At 41.9% G+C, this 21272-nt stretch overlaps 1 protein-coding gene across 1 annotated transcript in view; it reads right to left on the minus strand.

The window, feature by feature from the left end:
* The window catches only part of ANP32B (acidic nuclear phosphoprotein 32 family member B), an 85283-nt gene that overhangs the window by 14867 nt on the left and 49144 nt on the right, over positions 1-21272 (minus strand). Inside the window, exons 2-3 of the mRNA XM_053702698.1 lie at positions 20391-20540; positions 1645-1767 (exon numbers count right to left, since the gene is read on the minus strand). Coding sequence (XP_053558673.1) covers positions 1645-1767; positions 20391-20540 — 273 coding nt within the window. The remainder of the gene's footprint in view (positions 1-1644; positions 1768-20390; positions 20541-21272) is intronic.

Below are 21272 nucleotides of genomic sequence, written 5' to 3' on the forward strand. Positions count from 1 at the left end.
TTGCAATATAAATGACTTAAGATTAATATAAAAGTTTCCATTTAACTGTAGATTGTGTAGATATAGTTTAGGCAGGATAATCCTATTCCCCAAATTGACAATTTCTATGTACGTTAAAAGGAACACTAAACTTAACACAGTAAACGCAAAATTAAACTTTCATGATTAAAAGGGACAGTTCACTGTAAAATTGTTTTCCCTATATGTGTTCCCCATGACCCATCAACTGTGGGTTGATAAAGACTTGGTTCTCAATATTAAAATTGAAAGGACTACCTTCAATTAAGCAAACAGATAAGTGTAACTGAGTTGAAGATATAAATGAAAGGTGGTTATATTGATTATCCAACAATGATTCTTGAAATAGGGACTGAATGGTACATCTGTTTGTTTGTTTTTTGAAGACTAAAGCAAAATATAAAGTGGGTGAAAGTATAGAATCCTGTAGTACACATGACTGGAGTGAAACTACTGTATCTGAATGTGATGTGTAGATGCAGACCACTTGATGAAACAGCAGAAAGTAAACCTATGCTGCACACCAGAAAGCACTTTGACAGAAATGTTTAAGTAAGAGAAGAGTGCCCTCTTGTGGCTAAATTGTAGTCACTACTGTAAATTACCTGATACTGCTTTAGATTCTAAGTACCAACCCTATAGGAAGGGCATGTGTGAGTGTTCTGTGCACTGCTCATTTACAACAGGAGCTAGGTGCACCCTGTAGAAAAGGGGAGAATATGGAGTGTGCCAAATACTACTTGTAGCCACTGAAGCAGCAGATGGCATGGTCATACTCATAGTATACATGATTGGAAAAAGAGGGTTTAGAGACTCTTTAAGAGCTCCAAGGAAAGCAGCCGTCTTCAAGCAGAAACTTTAGAAAACTGGAGGGACAGGGTAGTTGTCATGAGAATGTGTTCTGTTGATCAGGATACATTTCTGTGTATCTCTAAATTGGTGGCCTAACAATAACCCAGTTGCCAAAAAATATATCAGATATATTACACATACTGCATAGCAGTCACAAACAAGCCTGGGCTCTCTCTTCCATATATTTACATATATCTATAGTCTGCCAATATGTATATCTATTCCCAATTAAAAGGGACTGCAACTGCTATAAACAAATATTTAAATAACTATTAAACACTGAATTGCATATCTGTATGTACAGTAAGCTCTTACACATGCTTAGTAGGAGCTGGCGAGTCAGAAAATGTGCACATAAAAAAACATGATTTAAAAGGGCATGAAAGGCAAAATGTAACTTTCATGTTGTAGTTTGAGCATGTCATTTGTATTATCAAATGTATTTACTACCTTTGTTTAAAAAGTATACCTAGGTATGCTCAGGAGCAGCAATGCACTACTGGGAGCTAGCTACATAGTCGCACACATGCCTCTTGTCATCGGCTCACTAGATGTGTTCAGCTTGGTCCCAGTACTGCTGTGGAACTGACTTTACCTATGTGTTTAACCTATTTGCCGTTGTTTAACACAGAGTATATTATTGTTGCGCTATTGCTTGCAATATACCTATGAGATACTTTTCTTTTTGCACTCTTATGGAAGTTGATTTTTGTTTTTTTAAATTGCATGTTTTATTGGTGACCCTTTTATATAAGATTTAGTCCAACCACTTACCAGGGGTTCCAAGGTGCTAATGTCTTTCAATTTATTTCCACTGAGATTTAAATGTGTGAGGTTGGGCAATTTTTCTGCTAGTACATCCAGACCTCCAGAAATTCTGTTGTCGCTCAGCTCAAGCTAAAGAAAGGGGGACAGACATGAAAACAAAATTAGTACAGAAACATACTGTTCACATTAGCTAGTCAGTGGCTCCTTGGCTCCTGGGTTTGTTGAGCCCTGTATATATATTTAGAACTGTTGCAAGGAATTTATAAATCTTAGATGTATCATATCAAATCTAGGAATGAATTGATAGTACATTAATTGCTTTTTAACTTTTAATAGGAATATGGGTATATACAATTTTAATTCTGCATACTAAAGAATTACAATTGCAATATTAATTTTAAAAATGAGATATTTGCAGTTTAATGTTATCCACTTTCCACGTCCCCTAAGAGCTAAACACATCCACTACTCTGCACTCTATAAGGAAGAAGGCAAGTTGGAAGTAGTGAACCTGTTTTACATCCTGTATATTACCTGTATATTATGCCAATTTGGGTGAAAGATCATATAATAGGTATATTCTGTCAATCAATAAGCTTTAGTCCCTCCATATGGGCAACTGGCAATCTGCTACATCTATATGAAAGCAGATCTGACATATAGGTATGTTTCCTTTATAAACTGTTTATTAGGTTGCAAACTATTATAAGATATTGAGATGAGTGAAACAGCTCCTTCATAACAATTCAAGCAGTATATTGTTCTCCTATGTTGACAGGTATTTTGTACATTTTTGGTATTATGGAAGTTTTATGATGCGCTCATGCTAATCAGTAATCTTAATGATCACTGGCTGTGATTGCTTATATACTAAAGTGTAGTTTATGACAATATGCCTGAAAAAATGGCCCAAATGTAGATGGTTGAGTAATGCATTGTATGTGATGTTTCTGTTTGCTTTCATTCAATAAATGTCAGATTTGGATTAAATCTGTTCTTGCATTAAACCATTGGGTAAAGAATGACAACGGTTTTTAACTGAGTCACAGTTGAGATGGGATGATGGCATGATCGCAACCTGTGATTTCAGCAATTTGAAGTGGCACACACATTTGAGTTTATATCTTTTCCTATTGTGTGTTGTCCAGAAGATACTATTCAATGTTATGCAGCACCCTCTGTTTATTTATGGAAAAGCTTACAAACAAACTGCAGATCTGATGATGTTTTGCAGAAGTAAATGGCTTTTTCAATACTCACAGCTTTGAAATATTTAAAATACGCCAAAGAAAATGTATAGTTTAGACCACTTTGATAATGCAAGACTTAGGTTACACAGCATGGGATAGAAATGTAAAAACAAAATTTATGCTTACCTGATAAATGTATTTATTTCCGGGCATGGAGAGTCCACGACTTCATTCTAATTACTAGAGGGATATTCAACTCCTGGCCAGCAGGAGGAGGCAAAGAGCACCCCAGCAGAGCTGTTAAGTGTCACTTCCCTTACCCATAACCCCCAGTCATTCAGCCAAAGGGAAACGGAAAAGGAAGATAACACAAGGGTATAGAGGTGCCTGAGGTTTCTACAAAATACATACAAAGAGTTTAAACAAGGGCGGGGTCGTGAACTCTCCATGCCCGAAAATAAATACATTTATCAGGTAAGCATAAATGTTTTCTTTCCTATGGCATGGAGAGTCCACAACTTCATTCCAATTACTAGTGGGAACCAATACCCAAGTTAGAGGACACAGAATGAAAAAGGGAGAGAGAACAAGACAGGCAGACCTAAACAGAAGGCACCACCGCTTGAAGAACTTTTCTCCCAAAGGAACTTTGAAAGGTATGCAGATAGGACCATGTTACAGCCTTGCAAATTTGCTCCACAGAAGCTTCATTTTTGAAAGCCCAGGAAGAGGAGACAGCCCTGGTGGAATGAGCAGTAATTCTCTCAGGAGGTTGCTGTCCAGCTATCTCATAAGCAAACCGGATAACACTTCTCAACCAGAGAGAAAGGAAGTGGAAGTGGCCCTCTGACCCTTACATTTACCAGAGAAAACAACAAACAGGGCAGAAGATTGCCGAAAATCCTTAGTTGCATGAAGGTAAAATTTTAGAGCATGCACAATATCCAGGTTATGCAAAAGACGTTCCTTCTGGAAAGAAGGATTAGGACAAAAGGAAGGAACAACAATTTCCTGATTAATATTTTGATCCGACACTACCTTAGGAAGAAATCCCAGCTTAGTACAAAGGACCACCTTATCTGCATGAAAAATAAGATAAAGTTAATTACACTGCAGAGCCGAAATCTCAGAAACCCTGCGAGCAGAAGAAATAGCAAGAAGAAATAAAACTTTCCAAGATAACAATTTAATATCTACAGAATGCATTGGCTCAAATGGAGCCTTAAGAACAAGGTTAAGGCTCCAAGGAGAAGCAACAGGTTTAAACACAGGTCTGATTCTGACCAGAGCCTGAACAAAAGATTGGACGTCTGGCAAATCTGCCAAACGTTAGTGCAAAAGAATAAAAGAAGAATAAGTAGCGTTTTGGTTACCTGCATGCGTAGTAAGAGTTAGTGGTAGGGAACTCGTCTCGTGGGAAATAGAATCCCCAGAGGCGGATGGCTCAGTGGGAACCTGATTCCCCGATCCCGAGGAACAGAGCACTCAAAACCGGCATTTGGAACATAACTGATGGGCATGTATCACCCGGGCCAATTCATATTCTTCGCAAGAAGTAGACTCTGAATCAGAGACACCCTTCTCCAGCGGACCAGGATTTCTCCATCGCCACAGTCAGAAATGCGGAAATAGAGTCACAAGGTAAACCGTGCAGTCCATGTAAAAACGCGCCCGACCGTAAAAGCCGCGTCACTAGACATAGGCTGTTACGTTCCAAAATAGCCACGAGCCGAAGCAACACTACACAGTAGCAGACAGAATCACATAAACATGATTATAAACCCCCCTGTTCAATAACCCCCCTCAGGAGATATTAACCCTTGATTCCTAGATACAAAAAGGAGCCTCACTGAGACCCTATGTTAAAGTTATCCCAGAAAGGTTGTAGCCCCTCTCGGATAAACAGTTGTAATTACAATACATCCATGATGAAAGTAAAATGAAACAATCTTACCGGAATCTACGCCGTGGAACAGGAACACAGCCCTTTAAGTGTGACAGATAGTAGCGTTGCTTCTGCCATGGACTTGAGAGATAAAAGCAGGCAGCGAAACTCGTCAACGCTGATTTCTTGTGGAGCTGTTAATCAGGGCCACCACTAGAAATTTTGGGGCCCCTGACTCAACCATTGATCAGGGCCCCCCCACCCTCCTTTGACATGTGCAATTTTTGACCAAGTGACTAAAACGTATATGCACTTTATTCTTAATTGTCTTTTTAAACTTGGAAATGTTGTAAAGTTAGTAACATACACTGAAACACACAAACACACTCACACATAAGGATTCACATATAGACACTCTAGCAGACACGCAAAGAAACACACTCAGACACAGAAACACAAACAGACACTTAGCACTTGTTTACATTGACCTGACAAGTAATGAGGTATACTACAGTTTTGTAAAAAAAGGAGATTCTGATTATCTTTTTGTAAAGGAAGATGACAACTAAATTATGACAACAGCATGCAGTGGCTGAAAGGAAGGGCCCTGAACTGCCTAAACAATAATTTAAAGGTTAAATGGTGGATTGGTTACTTCCGGAAAGGTCTTGTTAGTTTCAAAGTCTGTAGAAAGATGCAAATAATTAGTAGTAAGGTCAAAATGTCCTAAAAAGGAACAGACAATGGACACACACACACAAACTCAAACTTGCACATACACCCAAGGAAACACCGACAGACAGCCTCAGAAAACACACAAAGACATACACACACACAGAGACAACCACATGAAAAACACAGAAAGACATACATACACACACCCTCACTGAGACATCCACAGAAAACACACAAAGACATACACACACCCTCACAGAGATACCCACAGAAAACACAGACATACATACACACACACCCTCACAGAGACACCCATAGAAAAAGCTCAAAGACATATGCACACACCCTCACAGACATCCACAGAAAATGCACAAAGACATACACACCCACCCTCACAGAGAGACCCACAGATAAAAAATACATACACATAGAGACACAAACCAAAGCACAAAGACAAACACATACACCCACAGAAACACTCACAGGAGGAAACATTTATGCACCTTGTATCCCCTAAATCAACAGTGTGTGATATGCATGATAATAAAATTGCAGAAATTACAGAAATTAAGAGATAACTTTTTAAAGAATCATATTTGTAAATGTGCAAACAAAAATAATTCTGTGAATTCAAAATTGTACATTAATGAGCTGGGTAGATGGCTAGATGAAGAAAAGTACCTTTAAAAGGTTGACGTATGTTTGTTTGTTTTTTCCCCATTTTCCCCAACCAAGAGCACCACTTCAAATATAGTGTACACATTTTCCCATCTGTCAGCTGTACTTATGGATTTTGAAAATGCTGTACTCTATATGGTCTTGGTGGGACCATAAGCTGTGGTACTCATACCATTAGATCTGGTTAAATGCAGGATTTAGGCTTGTTGGTATGTATTTCAAAACTAAGTCAGCTGTACAGTTTTAAGTTAACCTGTCTCATTTCAAACACTGAGCAATCTTAGTCTGAGAGTATAAAATTTTATGCAGATGTAAAAATCTTAGATAAAATGCCTCCTTGCATCTGGAAAGTCCTTGCATAAAGGGGCAGTAAACTGGAATGTAATATATATCTGCCAAAAGGGCATCTACCATTTGTGTATTGAGGAGGAAACATTTCTGCATGGTTTTAAATATAGAATTTCTACAGCATTGTCAAACAATCATAAATACACTGCTGCTAAAAAAATGTGTTTTTATGGACCCCTAGCCCCACCATACAACTACTACCACAATGAAGTTACAATCCAAAATTGCACAAATAAATAAAAAACATTTGCTAAGTAAGTCCTACCTCCTCTTCAAATGAAAGTGATCTGCCGTCTGACTCAGGCACACACTGTACAAAGTGCACACTAAGAAATCCTCTCAAATGCTAATACTTTACTCCTTGTAATAACATTTCCCATGCTCAATTAGCTCTCTGCTGTAGTACCCACTGGTGACTGCCAAAATTAAAAAAAAATAAAAAAAGAAAATTTTTCAGTTCTTGCCTCATGGGGCCCCCCTGGCTCATTGGGCCCCTGACAGGAGTCACCCCTGTCACCCCCTGATGGCGGCCTTGCTGTTAATATGAGTCGGGATGGTTTCGCAGATAGACTCTCCCTGCATCTCCGGACTCTAACTTTCACCCATGCTCTCATTGAGAGGCCGACAGGACTACTTAAAACTCCAGTACCATGTCGAAGAGTACTACCCTCCATAAGAGACTATTGAAAACTACTGACACTTCTCTGCCAACCTCTTGGGACGAAAGGCAAAGAATGACTGGGGGGATGAGGGGAGTGGGAGGAGTATTTAAGCCTTTGGCTGGTGACTAGGTTCTAATTTCCCAAAAGTAATGAATGCAGCTGTGGACTCTTTCCATTTATGAAGAAAATAGGGGAATACCTTTGAGAAGAATTGTCCTCAAAACCCTATTAACCCTTCAGCAAGTCTCAAAATAGGAGTAATTTCTAAGCAGTTATCTTTCATTAACCCCTTAAGTCTAATATGTTTAACATACATAAGTGCCTGCAGAGCTGCCCAGAGAATATATCTTAAAAAAAAAAAAGGTAGATTTTGTCCTAAATAGATCCATTTGAGGATTTAACCTCTAAAGTGCTGTCCTTCAGTACCTAGAAGGCAAAGGCACTTACCTCTGGATCCAGCTGCTGGGCTACTTAGGTGTGACAGACACTCCACTCTCTGTCATGGGCCTGTAGTAAACGAAACAGAGTAAACCAACCCTGTCTTTCTACAAAGGGGTAGCACAGGTGTTAAAAGTAAAGCAGACACTACTTCGCCACCTTCTAATTGCTAAAAGCCCCCATTACTCTTACTTAAGAGAATGACATGGACACAGCAAAGCCCCAATCCTTGCTTGCAGGGAAAAGTACCCATAAAAGGATTAAATATCTTCAGACACCATCTTCGCCATCCTCTTTGCTTCCACTAGTAATTAGAATGAAGTTGTGGACTCTCCATGCCATAGGAAAGAAATAGGGATGCACCAAAATTTCAGCCGCAGAAAGTTTTGGCCAAACAGAATTTATGCTTACCTGATAAATTACTTTCTCCAACGGTGTGTCCGGTCCACGGCGTCATCCATAACTTGTGGGAATATCTCTTCCCCAACAGGAAATGGCAAAGAGTACAGCAAAAGCTGTCCATATAGTCCCTCCTAGGCTCCGCCCACCCCAGTCATTCGACCGACGGACAGGAGAAAAAACAGGAGAAACTATAGGGTGCCGTGGTGACTGTAGTTAAAGAAATAAATTTATCAAACCTGATTAAAAAACCAGGGCGGGCCGTGGACCGGACACACCGATGGAGAAAGTAATTTATCAGGTAAGCATAAATTCTGTTTTCTCCAACATTGGTGTGTCCGGTCCACGGCGTCATCCATTACTTGTGGGAACCAATACCAAAGCTTTAGGACACGGATGAAGGGAGGGAGCCAATCAGGTTACCTAAACGGAAGGCACCACGGCTTGCAAAACCTTTCTCCCAAAGATAGCCTCCGAAGAAGCAAAAGTATCAAATTTGTAGAATTTGGCAAAAGTGTGCAGGGAAGACCAAGTCGCTGCCTTACATATCTGATCAACAGAAGCCTCGTTCTTGAAGGCCCATGTGGAAGCCACAGCCCTAGTAGAGTGAGCTGTGATTCTTTCAGGAGGCTGCCGTCCGGCAGTCTCATAAGCCAATCGGATGATGCTTTTCAGCCAAAAGGAAAGAGAAGTAGCAGTAGCTTTTTGACCTCTCCTTTTACCAGAATAGACGACAAACAGAGAAGATGTTTGTCTGAAATCCTTTGTTGCTTCTAGATAAAACTTTAAAGCACGGACTACATCTAAATTGTGTAACAAACGTTCCTTCTTTGAAACTGGATTCGGACACAAAGAAGGCACAACTATTTCCTGGTTAATATTCTTGTTGGAAACAACTTTTGGAAGAAAACCAGGTTTAGTACGCAAAACGACCTTATCTGAATGGAACACCAGATAGGGCGGAGTACACTGCAGAGCAGATAACTCAGAAACTCTTCTAGCAGAAGAAATAGCAACTAAAAACAAAACTTTCCAAGATAACAACTTAATATCTATGGAATGTAAAGGTTCAAACGGAACCCCTTGGAGAACTGAAAGAACTAAATTTAAACTCCAGGGAGGAGTCAACGGCCTGTAAACAGGCTTGATCCTGACCAAAGCCTGAACAAAGGCTTGAACATCTGGCACAGCTGCCAGTCGTTTGTGTTAGAAGACAGATAAAGCAGAAATCTGTCCCTTTAGAGAACTCGCTGATAATCCCTTATCCAAACCCTCTTGTAGGAAGGAAAGGATCCTAGGAATTTTAATCTTACTCCATGAGAATCCCTTGGATTCACACCAACAGATATATCTTTTCCATATTTTATGGTAAATCTTTCTAGTTACAGGTTTTCTGGCTTGTACCAGAGTATCTATCACAGAATCCGAAAACCCACGCTTAGATAAAATCAAGCGTTCAATTTCCAAGCCATCAGCTGGAAAGAGACTAGATTTGGATGTTCGAATGGACCCTGTACCAGAAGATCCTGTCTCAAAGGTAGCTTCCATGGTGGAGCCGATGACATATTCACCAGGTCTGCATACCAAGTCCTGCGTGGCCACGCAGGAGCTATCAAAATCACAGAGGCCCTCTCCTGTTTGATCCTGGCTACCAGCCTGGGAATGAGAGGAAACGGTGGAAAAACATAAGCTAGGTTGAAGGTCCAAGGCGCTACTAATGCATCCACCAGAGTCGCCCTGGGATCCCTGGATCTGGACCCGTAGCAAGGAACTTTGAATTTCTGACGAGACGCCATCAGATCCATGTCTGGAATGCCCCATAATTGTGTCAACTGGGCAAATATCTCCGGGTGGAGTTCCCACTCCCCCGGATGGAATGTCTGACGACTCAGATAATCCGCCTCCCAGTTTTCCACTCCTGGGATGTGGATCGCAGATAGGTGGCAGGAGTGATCCTCCGCCCATTTTATGATCTTGGTCACTTCTCTCATCACCAGGGAACTCCTTGTTCCCCCCTGATGGTTGATGTAAGCAACTGTCATCATGTTGTCTGATTGGAATCTTATGAATCTGGCCTTTGCTAGCTGAGGCCAAGCCTTGAGAGTATTGAGTATCGCTCTCAGTTCCAGAATGTTTATCGGGAGAAGAGATTCTTCCCGAGACCATAGACCCTGAGCTTTCAGGGAGTCCCAGACCGCGCCCCAGCCCACTAGACTGGCGTCGGTCGTGACGATGACCCACTCTGGTCTGCGGAAGCTCATTCCCTGGGACAGGTGATCCTGGGTTAGCCACCAATGTAGTGAGTCTCTGGTCTTCTGATCTACTTGGATCACTGGAGACAAGTCTGTATAGTCCCCATTCCACTGTTTGAGCATGCACAGTTGTAATGGTCTTAGATGAATTCGCGCAAAAGGAACTATGTCCATTGCTGCAACCATCAACCCTACTACTTCCATGCACTGAGCTATGGAAGGTCGTGGAACAGAGTGAAGAACTTGACAAGCGTTTAGAAGCTTTGACTTTCTGACATCTGTCAGGAAAGTCTTCATTTCTAACTAATCTATTATTGTCCCCAAGAAGGGGACTCTTGTCGACGGAGACAGGGAACTTTTTTCTATGTTCACCTTCCAGCCGTGAGATCCGAGAAAGGCCAGAACGATGTCTGTGTGAGTCTTTGCCTTTGAAAGAGACGACGCTTGTATCAGAATGTCGTCCAAGTAAGGTGCCACTGCAAAGCCCCTTGGTCTTAGAACCGATAGAAGGGCCCCGAGTACCTTTGTGAAAATCCTTGGAGCAGTGGCTAGCCCGAATGGGAGAGCCACAAACTGGTAATGTTTGTCCAGAAAGGCGAACCTTAGGAACTGATGATGATCTTTGTGGATAGGAATATGTAGATACGCATCCTTTAAATCCACGGTAGTCATAAATTGACCCTCCTGGATTGAAGGTAAAATCGTTCGGATAGTTTCCATTTTGAACGATGGTACTTTGAGAAATTTGTTTAGAATCTTTAAATCCAGAATTGGTCTGAAGGTTCCCTCTTTTTTGGGAACTACAAACAGATTTGAGTAAAAACCCAGTCCTTGTTCCACAATTGGAACTGGGTGCATCACTCCCATTTTTAACAGGTCTTCTACACAATGTAAGAATGCCTGTCTCTTTATTTGGTTTGAAGATAAGTGAGACATGTGGAACCTTCCCCTTGGGGGTAGTTCCTTGAATTCCAGAAGATAACCCTGAGAAACTATTTCTAGTGCCCAGGGATCCTGAACATCTCTTGCCCAAGCCTGAGCGAAGAGAGAGAGTCTGCCCCCTACTAGATCCGGTCCCGGATCGGGGGCTGCTCCTTCATGCTGTTTTGGTAGCAGCAGCAGGCTTCTTGGCCTGTTTACCCTTGTTCCAGCCCTGCATCGGTTTCCAAGCTGGTTTGGTCTGCGAAGCATTACCCTCTTGTCTAGAGGCTGCAGAGTTGGAGGCCGGTCCGTTCCTGAAATTGCGAAAGGAACGAAAATTAGACTTATTCTTGGCCTTGAAAGGCCTATCTTGTGGGAGGGCATGGCCCTTACCCCCAGTGATGTCTGAGATAATCTCTTTCAACTCTGGTTCAAAAAGGGTTTTACCCTTGAAGGGGATATTAAGCAGTTTTGTCTTGGAAGATACATCCGCTGACCAAGACTTTAGCCAGAGCGCTCTGCGCGCCACAATTGCAAACCCAGAATTTTTCGCCGCTAATCTAGCTAACTGCAAAGCGGCATCTAAAATAAAGGAATTAGCTAACTTAAGTGTGTGTATTCTGTCCATAACCTCCTCATACGGAGTCTCTCTATTGAGCGACTTTTCTAGTTCCTCGAACCAGAACCACGCTGCTGTAGTGACAGGAACAATGCACGAAATAGGTTGTAGGAGGTAACCTTGCTGAACAAAACTCTTTTTAAGCAAACCCTCCAATTTTTTATCCATAGGATCTTTGAAAGCACAATTATCCTCGATAGGAATAGTAGTGCGCTTGTTTAGTGTAGAAACTGCCCCCTCGACCTTAGGGACTGTCTGCCATAAGTCCTTTCTGGGGTCGACCATAGGAAATAATTTCTTAAATATAGGAGGGGGAACAAAAAGGTATGCCGGGCTTCTCCCACTCCTTGTTCACTATGTCCGCCACCCGCTTGGGTATAGGAAAAGCGTCGGGGTGCACCGGAACCTCTAGGAACTTGTCCATCTTACACAATTTTTCTGGAATGACCAGGTTGTCACAATCATCCAGAGTAGATAACACCTCCTTAAGCAGTGCGCGGAGGTGCTCTAACTTAAATGTCACAACATCAGGTTCTGCCTGTTGAGAAATTCTACCTGAATCTGAAATTTCCCCATCTGACAAAACCTCCCTCATGGCCCCTTCAGAATGGTGTGAGGGTATGGCAGAAACATTATCATCAGCGCCCTCCTGCTCTACAGTGTTTAAAACAGAGCAATCGCGCTTTCTCTGAAATGCAGGCATTTTGGATAAAAAATTAGCTATGGAGTTATCCATTACTGTCGCCAATTGTTGCATAGTAACAAGCATTGGCGCTCTAGAAGTACTAGGCGTCTCCTGCGTGGGCAAAACTGGTGTAGACACAGAGTGAGATGAAGTAGAACTATTTTTACTCTCTTCATCTGATGAATCATCTTGGGCAACCTTACTATCTGTGGCAGTACTGTCCTTACTTTGTTTGGACGCTATGGCACAATTATCACACAATTTGGAAGGGGGAGACACATTGGCTTGCATACATACAGAACATAGCTTATCTGAAGGTACAGACATGTTAAACAGGCTTAAACTTGTCAATAAAGTACAAAAAAACGTTTTAATTAAAACTGTTACTGTCTCTTTAAATTTTAAACAGGGCACACTTTATTACTGAATATGTGAAAAACAATGAAGGAATTGTTCAAATTTTACCAGATTTTCACCACAGTGTCTTAAAGCATTCAAAGTATTGCACCCAAATTTTCAGAGCTTTAACCCTTAAAATGAAGAAACCGAAGCCGGTTACAGATTTAACCCCTCTACAGTCCCAGCTACAGCCTTTGCTGCGACTTTACCAAACCCAGGGGGGAATACGATACCAAATGAAGCCTTCTAGGAACCTTTTCAACTACTTTCAGATCCACACACATGCAGCAGCATGTCCTGCTCTCAAAAGTAACTGCGCAGTAATGGCGCGAAAATGAGGCTCAGCCTACTACAGTGAAGGCCCTTCCCGACTGAAAAGGTGTCTAAACCAGTGCCTGACGTTAAAAAACGTTCCCCAAAGTTTATAAGTGTGAAATTCCACCTCAATCTGTATAAAATGCCCAAATAAAGCAATCGATCTTGCCTATAAAGTGTCTACCAGTTTTATAGCCCATATTAAGCCCTTTATTCTGTTTGAGACTAAGAAAATGGCTTACCGGTCCCCATGAGGGGAAATGACAGCCTTCCAGCATTACACAGTCTTGTTAGAAATATGGCTAGTCATACCTTAAGCAGAAAAGTCTGCTAACTGTTTCCCCCAACTGAAGTTATTTCATCTCAACAGTCCTATGTGGAAACAGCAAACGATTTTAGTTACTGCTGCTAAAATCATATTCCTCTCACAAACAGAACTCTTCATCTTTTCTGTTTCAGAGTAAATAGTACATACCAGCACTATTTTAAAATAACAAACTCTTGATAGTAGAATAAAAACTACAACTAAACACCACATACTCTTAACCATCTCCGTGGAGATGTTGCCTGTGCAACGGCAAAGAGAATGACTGCGGTGGGGGCGGAGCCTAGGAGGGACTATATGGACAGCTTTTGCTGTACTCTTTGCCATTTCCTGTTGAGGAAGAGATATTCCCACAAGTTATGGATGACGCCGTGGACCGGACACACCAATGTTGGAGAAAATGGCATTTTTGGCTATTTCGGTTTTCTTGCCTGTTATTTTCGGTAAAATTATTGTGTAGCATGTTTCAAATTTAATGCTAGCTTAGAGCTGCTGTTTAAGTTTATTACTTGACTTACTGTTCTGCATACAATGAGTTTTCTAGGACTATACAGGTAGCCCTCAGTTTACGCCGGGGTTAGGTTCCAGGAGGAATGGTTGTAAATCGAAACCGTTGTAAACTGAAACCAAGTTTATAATGTAAGTCAATGGGAAGTGAGGGAGGTTCAAGGCCCCTCACAAAATTGTCATAAGTAACACCTAATACATTATTTTTAAAGCTTTGAAATTAAGACTTTAAATGCTAAACAGCATTATAAACCTAATAATATAGATTGTATCATTATCAAACTAAGTTTAATGAACAAAAACATTTGCTAACAGCACCTAATTAAATAATCACACAACAGACTGCATCATCATCAAACTAAGTTTAATGAACAAAAATGTTTTTTTACTTGCATTTTTCTGCAATCAGTTCTCTGCATTGTTAGCATGTTAGATAATATTGGGTCTGCACCTATTCTATGCATTTCAATCTGCAGTGATTAATAGGCAGTTAGGCACCTTCACCTCAAGCAGCTGGACAGTAAGATAATAGGGAAGTGGCTGCTCGATAGCTAATGTCTGTTTTGTGTACACAGATCAATTTCAGACCTGTTAAGTTGCATAACTTTGCTGCAAAACAAGCAGACAGCTCCACCTACTGGCCATTTTAATTACTGCACATGACTGAAAAAAAAGGTTGTTATTCTGAAACGGCGCAAATTGAAACGTCGTAACCCGAGGGCCACCTGTACTTTATTTGGATAATTGGTAAAAAAAAAAAACCCTGTTAAATATGATTCTGTTACATAGAACTAAATGAAGAATAATACAGTATATTGATATTTTTAATTGTTTTAAGTAGGGACGCACCAACATTTTGGTCGCAGAAACATTTTGGCCGAAAATTGCATTATTTTTTGCCTGTTTTTTTTTTTCTTGATAAAATTATTGTGTAGCATATTATTGTTTTAAGATATTTTTGGCCAAATTTAGTGTGTTACTTTTAATAAAAGTGTGGGCTTTTTTTATTGGCTCTAGTTATGCAAAAATATTTTTTTTTAAAAATACATTTTCGGTATAAGTTTCGATTTTCGGCTAAGTGCATCCTGGATTTTCGGATTCGGTCCAGAATTTCCATTTCGGTGCATCACTAGAAAGAAATGTCATTTACATTTGCATTCCTAACTACTTATATGGTTCACTATCATATTTTCACTGGGATGACAAAATTGTAGCTGTTGGGACTATGTCGCATGTGGTAGAATCTCGTTTGCCATTGGAGGCAAAAAAAACAGGCTGTGTCATAAGTGGTGAAATCTAAACCAAGCATACTGCAGCTGTGATACAGTACATAGTTATTGTAGTGACCATAAACATACAAAACGATATTGTGTTGTGTATGTTATGCATGGCATATATAGCAGGATATGAATTTAAATTAACACATTTTAAACTTGTATATATTGTGGTGTAAAATGCAGTGTGAATTTAATAAAACTCACATTCTAAGATTACTACACTTTGCTGCATTATTCTCATATTGTCAGTGAAAACATACTGAAGATTCCTTAGCTATAAGACTTTTAAAGACATATTTTGAAAAATAACAAAATTATGCTTACCTGATAATTTTATTTTCTTCCAATGGAAAGAGTCCACAGCTGCATTTATTACTTTTGGGAAATAAGAACCTGGCCACCAGGAGGAGGCAAAGATACCCCAGCCAAAGGCTTAAATACCTCCCCCACTTCACTCATCCTTCAGTCATTCTGCCGAGGAACAAGGAACAGTAGAAGAAATATCAGGGTGAAAAGGTGCCAGAAGAATAAAAACAAGAAGCCTCACATAAAAAAAGACGGGTGGGGAGCTGTGGACTCTTTCCATTGGAAGAAAAGAAAATGATCAGGTAAGCATAATTTATGTTTTTCTTCCTAAATGGAAAGAGTCCACAGCTGCATTCATTACTTTTGGGAAAACAATAACCAAGCTATAGAGGACACTGAATGCCAAAACGGAAGGGTACAGTAGGGGGCCCATTCTGAGGGCACCAGGCCTGAAAACCACTACCCAACAAAAAAAACCTAAGCCGAAGCCGAGAAAATAGGAAGGGAAAAAGGCCCCAAGGACACTGACCAGCAGATAGCCCAGAAGCCTTGCTAGAAACCACAACTCTGACTCACCTGAGCCAACAGTCCACCAGGAGACATCGTGACCCAACATACACCCTTTACTAGCGAAGGGAACCCCAGCTGAACTCCCAAAGGAATAAGGCAAGGAAGAACCAAATGGAAACCGAAGGTTACCATAAACGCCATAAAAGGAGAACCCTAAAATTAAAACCAAGCTCGCAAGACCCAAATGGGTCCTGACAATAATAGGAGGCAACGCCCAATCCAAATAGAAACTATAAGGTTTACAACCAGGCAGCAGAACAGAGAAAGGTTCCCACAACATCCTGCAAAGAATTGGAACAGCTAGCTAGCACACGATCAAGACGCAGACAGCTGCAGCTGGTTTCAAAAGAGCAACCCCTCACTTGCAAAGCAGCAAGTCAACCAGCACCTAGGGACAACTGAAAACGGAGACTAAACATCCTCCGAGCTCAGAACACTGAAAACTTCAGGAAAAATTACATGTAGCAGACCCAGACGAAGGTAAACACCTGAGTCAAAAACACGCAGCCATCCTCAGGATGACACAGAAGAATACTTGCTAGAAGCGGCTACCAAGTGCTAAACCTCCACTACAGAAGGCACACTCTAAGCCACCGAACCGCCAGAACTACACATAGGTCTTGAAAATAAAAGGAGAGCCCAGAACCTCAACGAGGACCAATGCGCCCCCAAGATCCGAGAACAACCGATCTCAGGACCTACCTCCAGCCAGGCCAACCCAAGCATCGGCAGGTCCGAAACCAGTGAACCATAAAAACCCCAGCTCAACAATGAGCGGAAAGATGGCACAGCCATTCCAACAGTGCTCGGATGCCAACCCGAACAACCCATGGAGTCCGTAGACCTAGAGATCTAGCTAAGGCCCAACATAGACTCAAGGCAGAGCCAGCAACTCTCCAGATGGACAGAACAACCCACAGAGCGTACCTCTCTCCGAAATAGGTTAACCAGTCTGTCCCAACCTCCTGAAGACAGGAAAAGCCCTAAGATAGGGAACACCTTCCGAAAGAAGGATATAAGCCCCCCGACAAATCTCTAACGCCCTGATCTGGAAGGAATCCCCTGAAGATTTTAACTTGCTAGCACCAGAGAAGGTGCCATAGCTGCAGTGGGTTTTGCTAGCAGAGCAGCAAAGCCATCACACTAGATCAGCAAGCCGACCAAGGGAAACCGACCATAGGCGAAGGCAAGCCCAAGGGGCATCGGCACCCAGAAAAACCTGCCAAATTCAATGGTACTCATTTATCGACCTCGGAAGGAAGGAGGGCTGAGTCGGCCCTGCCATTATCTGAACCTGTGACCTTGGATCTTTTACAAAGGCTTTTTTGTAGTCAGGGCATTTACCAACTGAGCTACCTCACCAGCCGGAACCAGTTCAACTAGCCAAACCATAAGACACAGCCCAAGTTTCCTGGAACTGGGGAACCCCGTACCAGCTCTAGATCCTAACAGTCCGGTACAACCCGCAATGGGATCCACAAAGGAAGCGCTGAGTAAGAACCTCAGCCACCGGAAGAACCAGAGCGAGGAGGTCCGAGTCCCCTAAAACAAGAAACTGAAATCCGTCTGATATAAAACCCAGACCCCGGGAGATAACCATACAATGTCCAAAGTAAAATGGACAACGAGAAAAACTTGCAAGTCCCGCCAAAGACGAGACCACCCCTTACCAGAGTCCAATGCTCCAAAGAGCTAAGAAAGCAAAGACCGAAAGAAGGTCACTAGAGAACAAGGGGATACCTCGAGGACAAAGTCACTCGAACAAAGGCTAGTCTCCACATCACCCCCTAAAATCAGAGCAGAAGATGAAGGATGCTCCTGGGAAGAAACCCTAAACAAAGCTCAAGGAGACCACACTGCCCATGTCCCTACAAAAGGAACCAACTCCCGAAGGGAACCAGGACCCCGAGGAACGGACGAAGTCCGAAAGGTCTCAAGAAGAGAACCACAGCAGGAACAAGTCCAAGGACAATTCCAGAGCCTTAGAAGGCCAAACCACCCAAAACGGCGGTAAGGAGGCGCTAAACCTCTAATCTTCCCAAGAGGGGAAAGAAACTCGAGGCCCCGAGGAAATCGGAGCAAAAAGAGTGACGCAGCGGAACTCCACTGACCCAGTCAATCAGATTAAAAGCTGAAGAAGGACCGACACAATCCTTTCTGCCATATGGGTCCTTTAAGAGAGCTTAGCTGAACTTAAAAAGAAAAACAAGAAACACACAAATAATAAATTGTGAGCACTCAGTGCCCCACCGGACCAGCTAGGCAGAACAGGCGCCACGTGTCTGAATAAGCCACAGGACAGAAGATTTGAATCCCAGCAGGACCAGCCGCAGCTGAGGTCATAACTGTCAAGCTGCCAAAATCCTCCCTCAGAGGGGAATGTAAAACAGACATACATAGGACTAACAAGTCCCTTTACAAACTTCCAAAGAAGCAACCATAGGGAATCAATCCCAGATGTTTCCAAAGGAAACACAATAGTAAATAAAAGGCATCCTAACCGGATAAAAGAAAATATAAGGCAACCCGTAGGTTAACGCCCAGGACGAAAACAGGCATAACCGCAGGACCTGCCAAACGGAACCCTGAGCTTCCAACAAAAAACTGGGAAGGACCTCAATAAGCAGATAGTTTGGAGATTACGTCATCCCCTCATGTCTAATGAGGTGAGCCATTCGAAGTAGAATACTGCAGATTCCTGTATCCGTTAAGGATAGGATCCTCTAATAACTCAAACGTGTCTGAGTAAAAAGCGAAGACGTGCTATTCTGTAACGAAAGGCACAACACTCAGGAACAGCTGCACCCACAGGGAACTGTATAGGCCCACCCAAGGCCGGTAGACCCGGGACAATTGGGCACGAGCACAAATGCAAATAAAACGTCTGGACTTTGCAGATGCATAATCGGCAAAAATATGTGAAAGCGAAAACGAGCTGCAACCTCAAGGGGGGGAAAAAGCCGCCCTGTAAGGAGGGATAAACATAATCTGGGTTACCCGCATGTGTAGTAGTCGGGAGCGGTAGGGAACTCGCTTCTCGAAGGACAGAACCCCCAGAGGCGGATGGCTCAGCAGACCCCTGATTCCCTGAGCCCGAGGAACAGGGCGCTCTAATTCAGCATACTGAACATAAATGATTGACCTGTGTCAACAGGGCCCAATTTGCATTCTTCACAAGTCGAAGAACCTGAAACTGAAATTTGAACAGACTCAGCATCAGAATCCTCCATAACTAGATTAGAGAATTACATAATATGGACTAAAGAAAAAACTTAAACAGCACCTGACACCCACAATGGCTGGGGCACTCACCACCTCCTAGAACCAGACACTAGCAGACTCAAATTTTTCAGTCGCCACGCGGTCAGGAATGCGGAAATGGAAGACCAGGACGTAAAAACATGTCCATTCACAAGGTGAACTGTACAGTCCAAAAATCGCGCCCAACCTAAGGTCGCGACACTATCAAAGGCCTTTATGTTCTAGCCAAGAGCCCAGTTAACACTACACATAAGCAGATTGAATCACATAACAAACATGATTAAAATCCCCCCCTGTTCAATAATCCCCTTGGGGGATATTAACCCTCGATTCCAAGATACCAAAGGAGCCTCACTGAGGCCATATAAATATACTTAAGTCCCGCAAGATAGTTCCTTACGGGAAACCAAAAGTTACATTACAGTACATTCTGATGAAGTAAAATTAAATGATCTTACCGGAATCTACGCCGTCAAACAGGAACACGACCCTTCAAGTGCGACGAATAGTAGCAGCGCCTCCGCCATGGACTTGAGAGAAGAAAGCAGGCAGCGAAGCAAAGTTCGACAATGCCGATTGCTAATGGAACTGTGAGTCGGGATGGTTTCGCGGAAAGACTCTTACTGCATCTCTGAACTCTAACTTTCATCCAGACCCTCACTTAGAGACTTATAGGATTACTTAAAGCTCCTGTCCCATGTCGAAGAGCACTACCCTCCATAAGAGACAAAAACAAACTTCTGACAATTCTCTGCCAACCTCCTGGGACGAAAGGCAAAGAATGACTGGGGGATGAGGGAAGTGTAAGGAGTATTTAAGCCTTTAGCTGAGGTGTCTTTGCCTCCTCCTGGTGGCCATGTTCTTATTTCCCAAAAGTAATGAATGCAGCTGTGGACTCTTTCCATTTAGGTAGAAAAATCTGGCAAAAGACCATTTAGACAATTGCAGGAATAGCTAAATTGAAATAATGGGTTTTTATCAAATCTAGGTCAATGTCTACAGTAGGAAGGGGTTGAAATTAATCTTTAGCTTGCAATTACCTTTTTCAACTTGGGAAGCTTGGGAAGATTTGAGACGGACATCAATAATACATTTATTAGGCTGAGTAATTCTAGATTGACAAACTCTGCAGTAAGACCCTCAATTTTGCCATCTTGCGCTCTGCAGTTGTCCAGAACCAACTCTCGTACCTGGAAAGAAACAAAACAAAAACAAAACTCCTGGTTATTACCAACAATGGGAAAACAAAATTCCTGCACATAAAAATGAAGCCGTAACATTTGTGCAGTGCAAATAAATAAGCAAATAAATAAGTGCTTTAGCCGTATTAAGTCAGACATTGCCCCCTTTATACACACACACACACACAATACACACACACAATACTCCTGTTTGAGCCTAGGAAACCACTGATCAGTGCTGTACACTTCACCTTTGTGTTCCTTTAAAGAAAATGATGCCTGTTATCCATTAAACATCTTGTGGAGTAAGATAGAGGAAGAGCAAGCTCAAGGGTAGCACAGGCATTTTATCAGCCAAAAATAAAAATAAAAACACATAAAAAAACACCACACACACACACACAATAAAACTGGGTATCAGAAGGAGCATTATGGACATGCATCGGTTATTATAGAGGTAATAAAAGTCTGGGTTTTGTTGCTTAGAAGAGCAATTATATTTCCTTATGTTACATTAACATGTTTATTTGGTTAAAGGGAAATGAAAGCCAAAATTAAACTTACATGCAATTTTTTAGAGACTTTTCAATGTATGTCTATTATTACATTTACTCTGTTATTTCGGTACCCTTTGTTGAAAAGCATACCTAGGTAGGCTCAGGAGCAGCAATGCACTACTAGGAGCTAGCTGGTGAATGGTGGCTACACATATATGCCTCTTGTCATTGCCTCACCAGATGT

The sequence above is a fragment of the Bombina bombina genome, chromosome 2 (genome assembly GCF_027579735.1).
Source record: "Bombina bombina isolate aBomBom1 chromosome 2, aBomBom1.pri, whole genome shotgun sequence".
Lineage (NCBI taxonomy): Eukaryota > Metazoa > Chordata > Amphibia > Anura > Bombinatoridae > Bombina > Bombina bombina.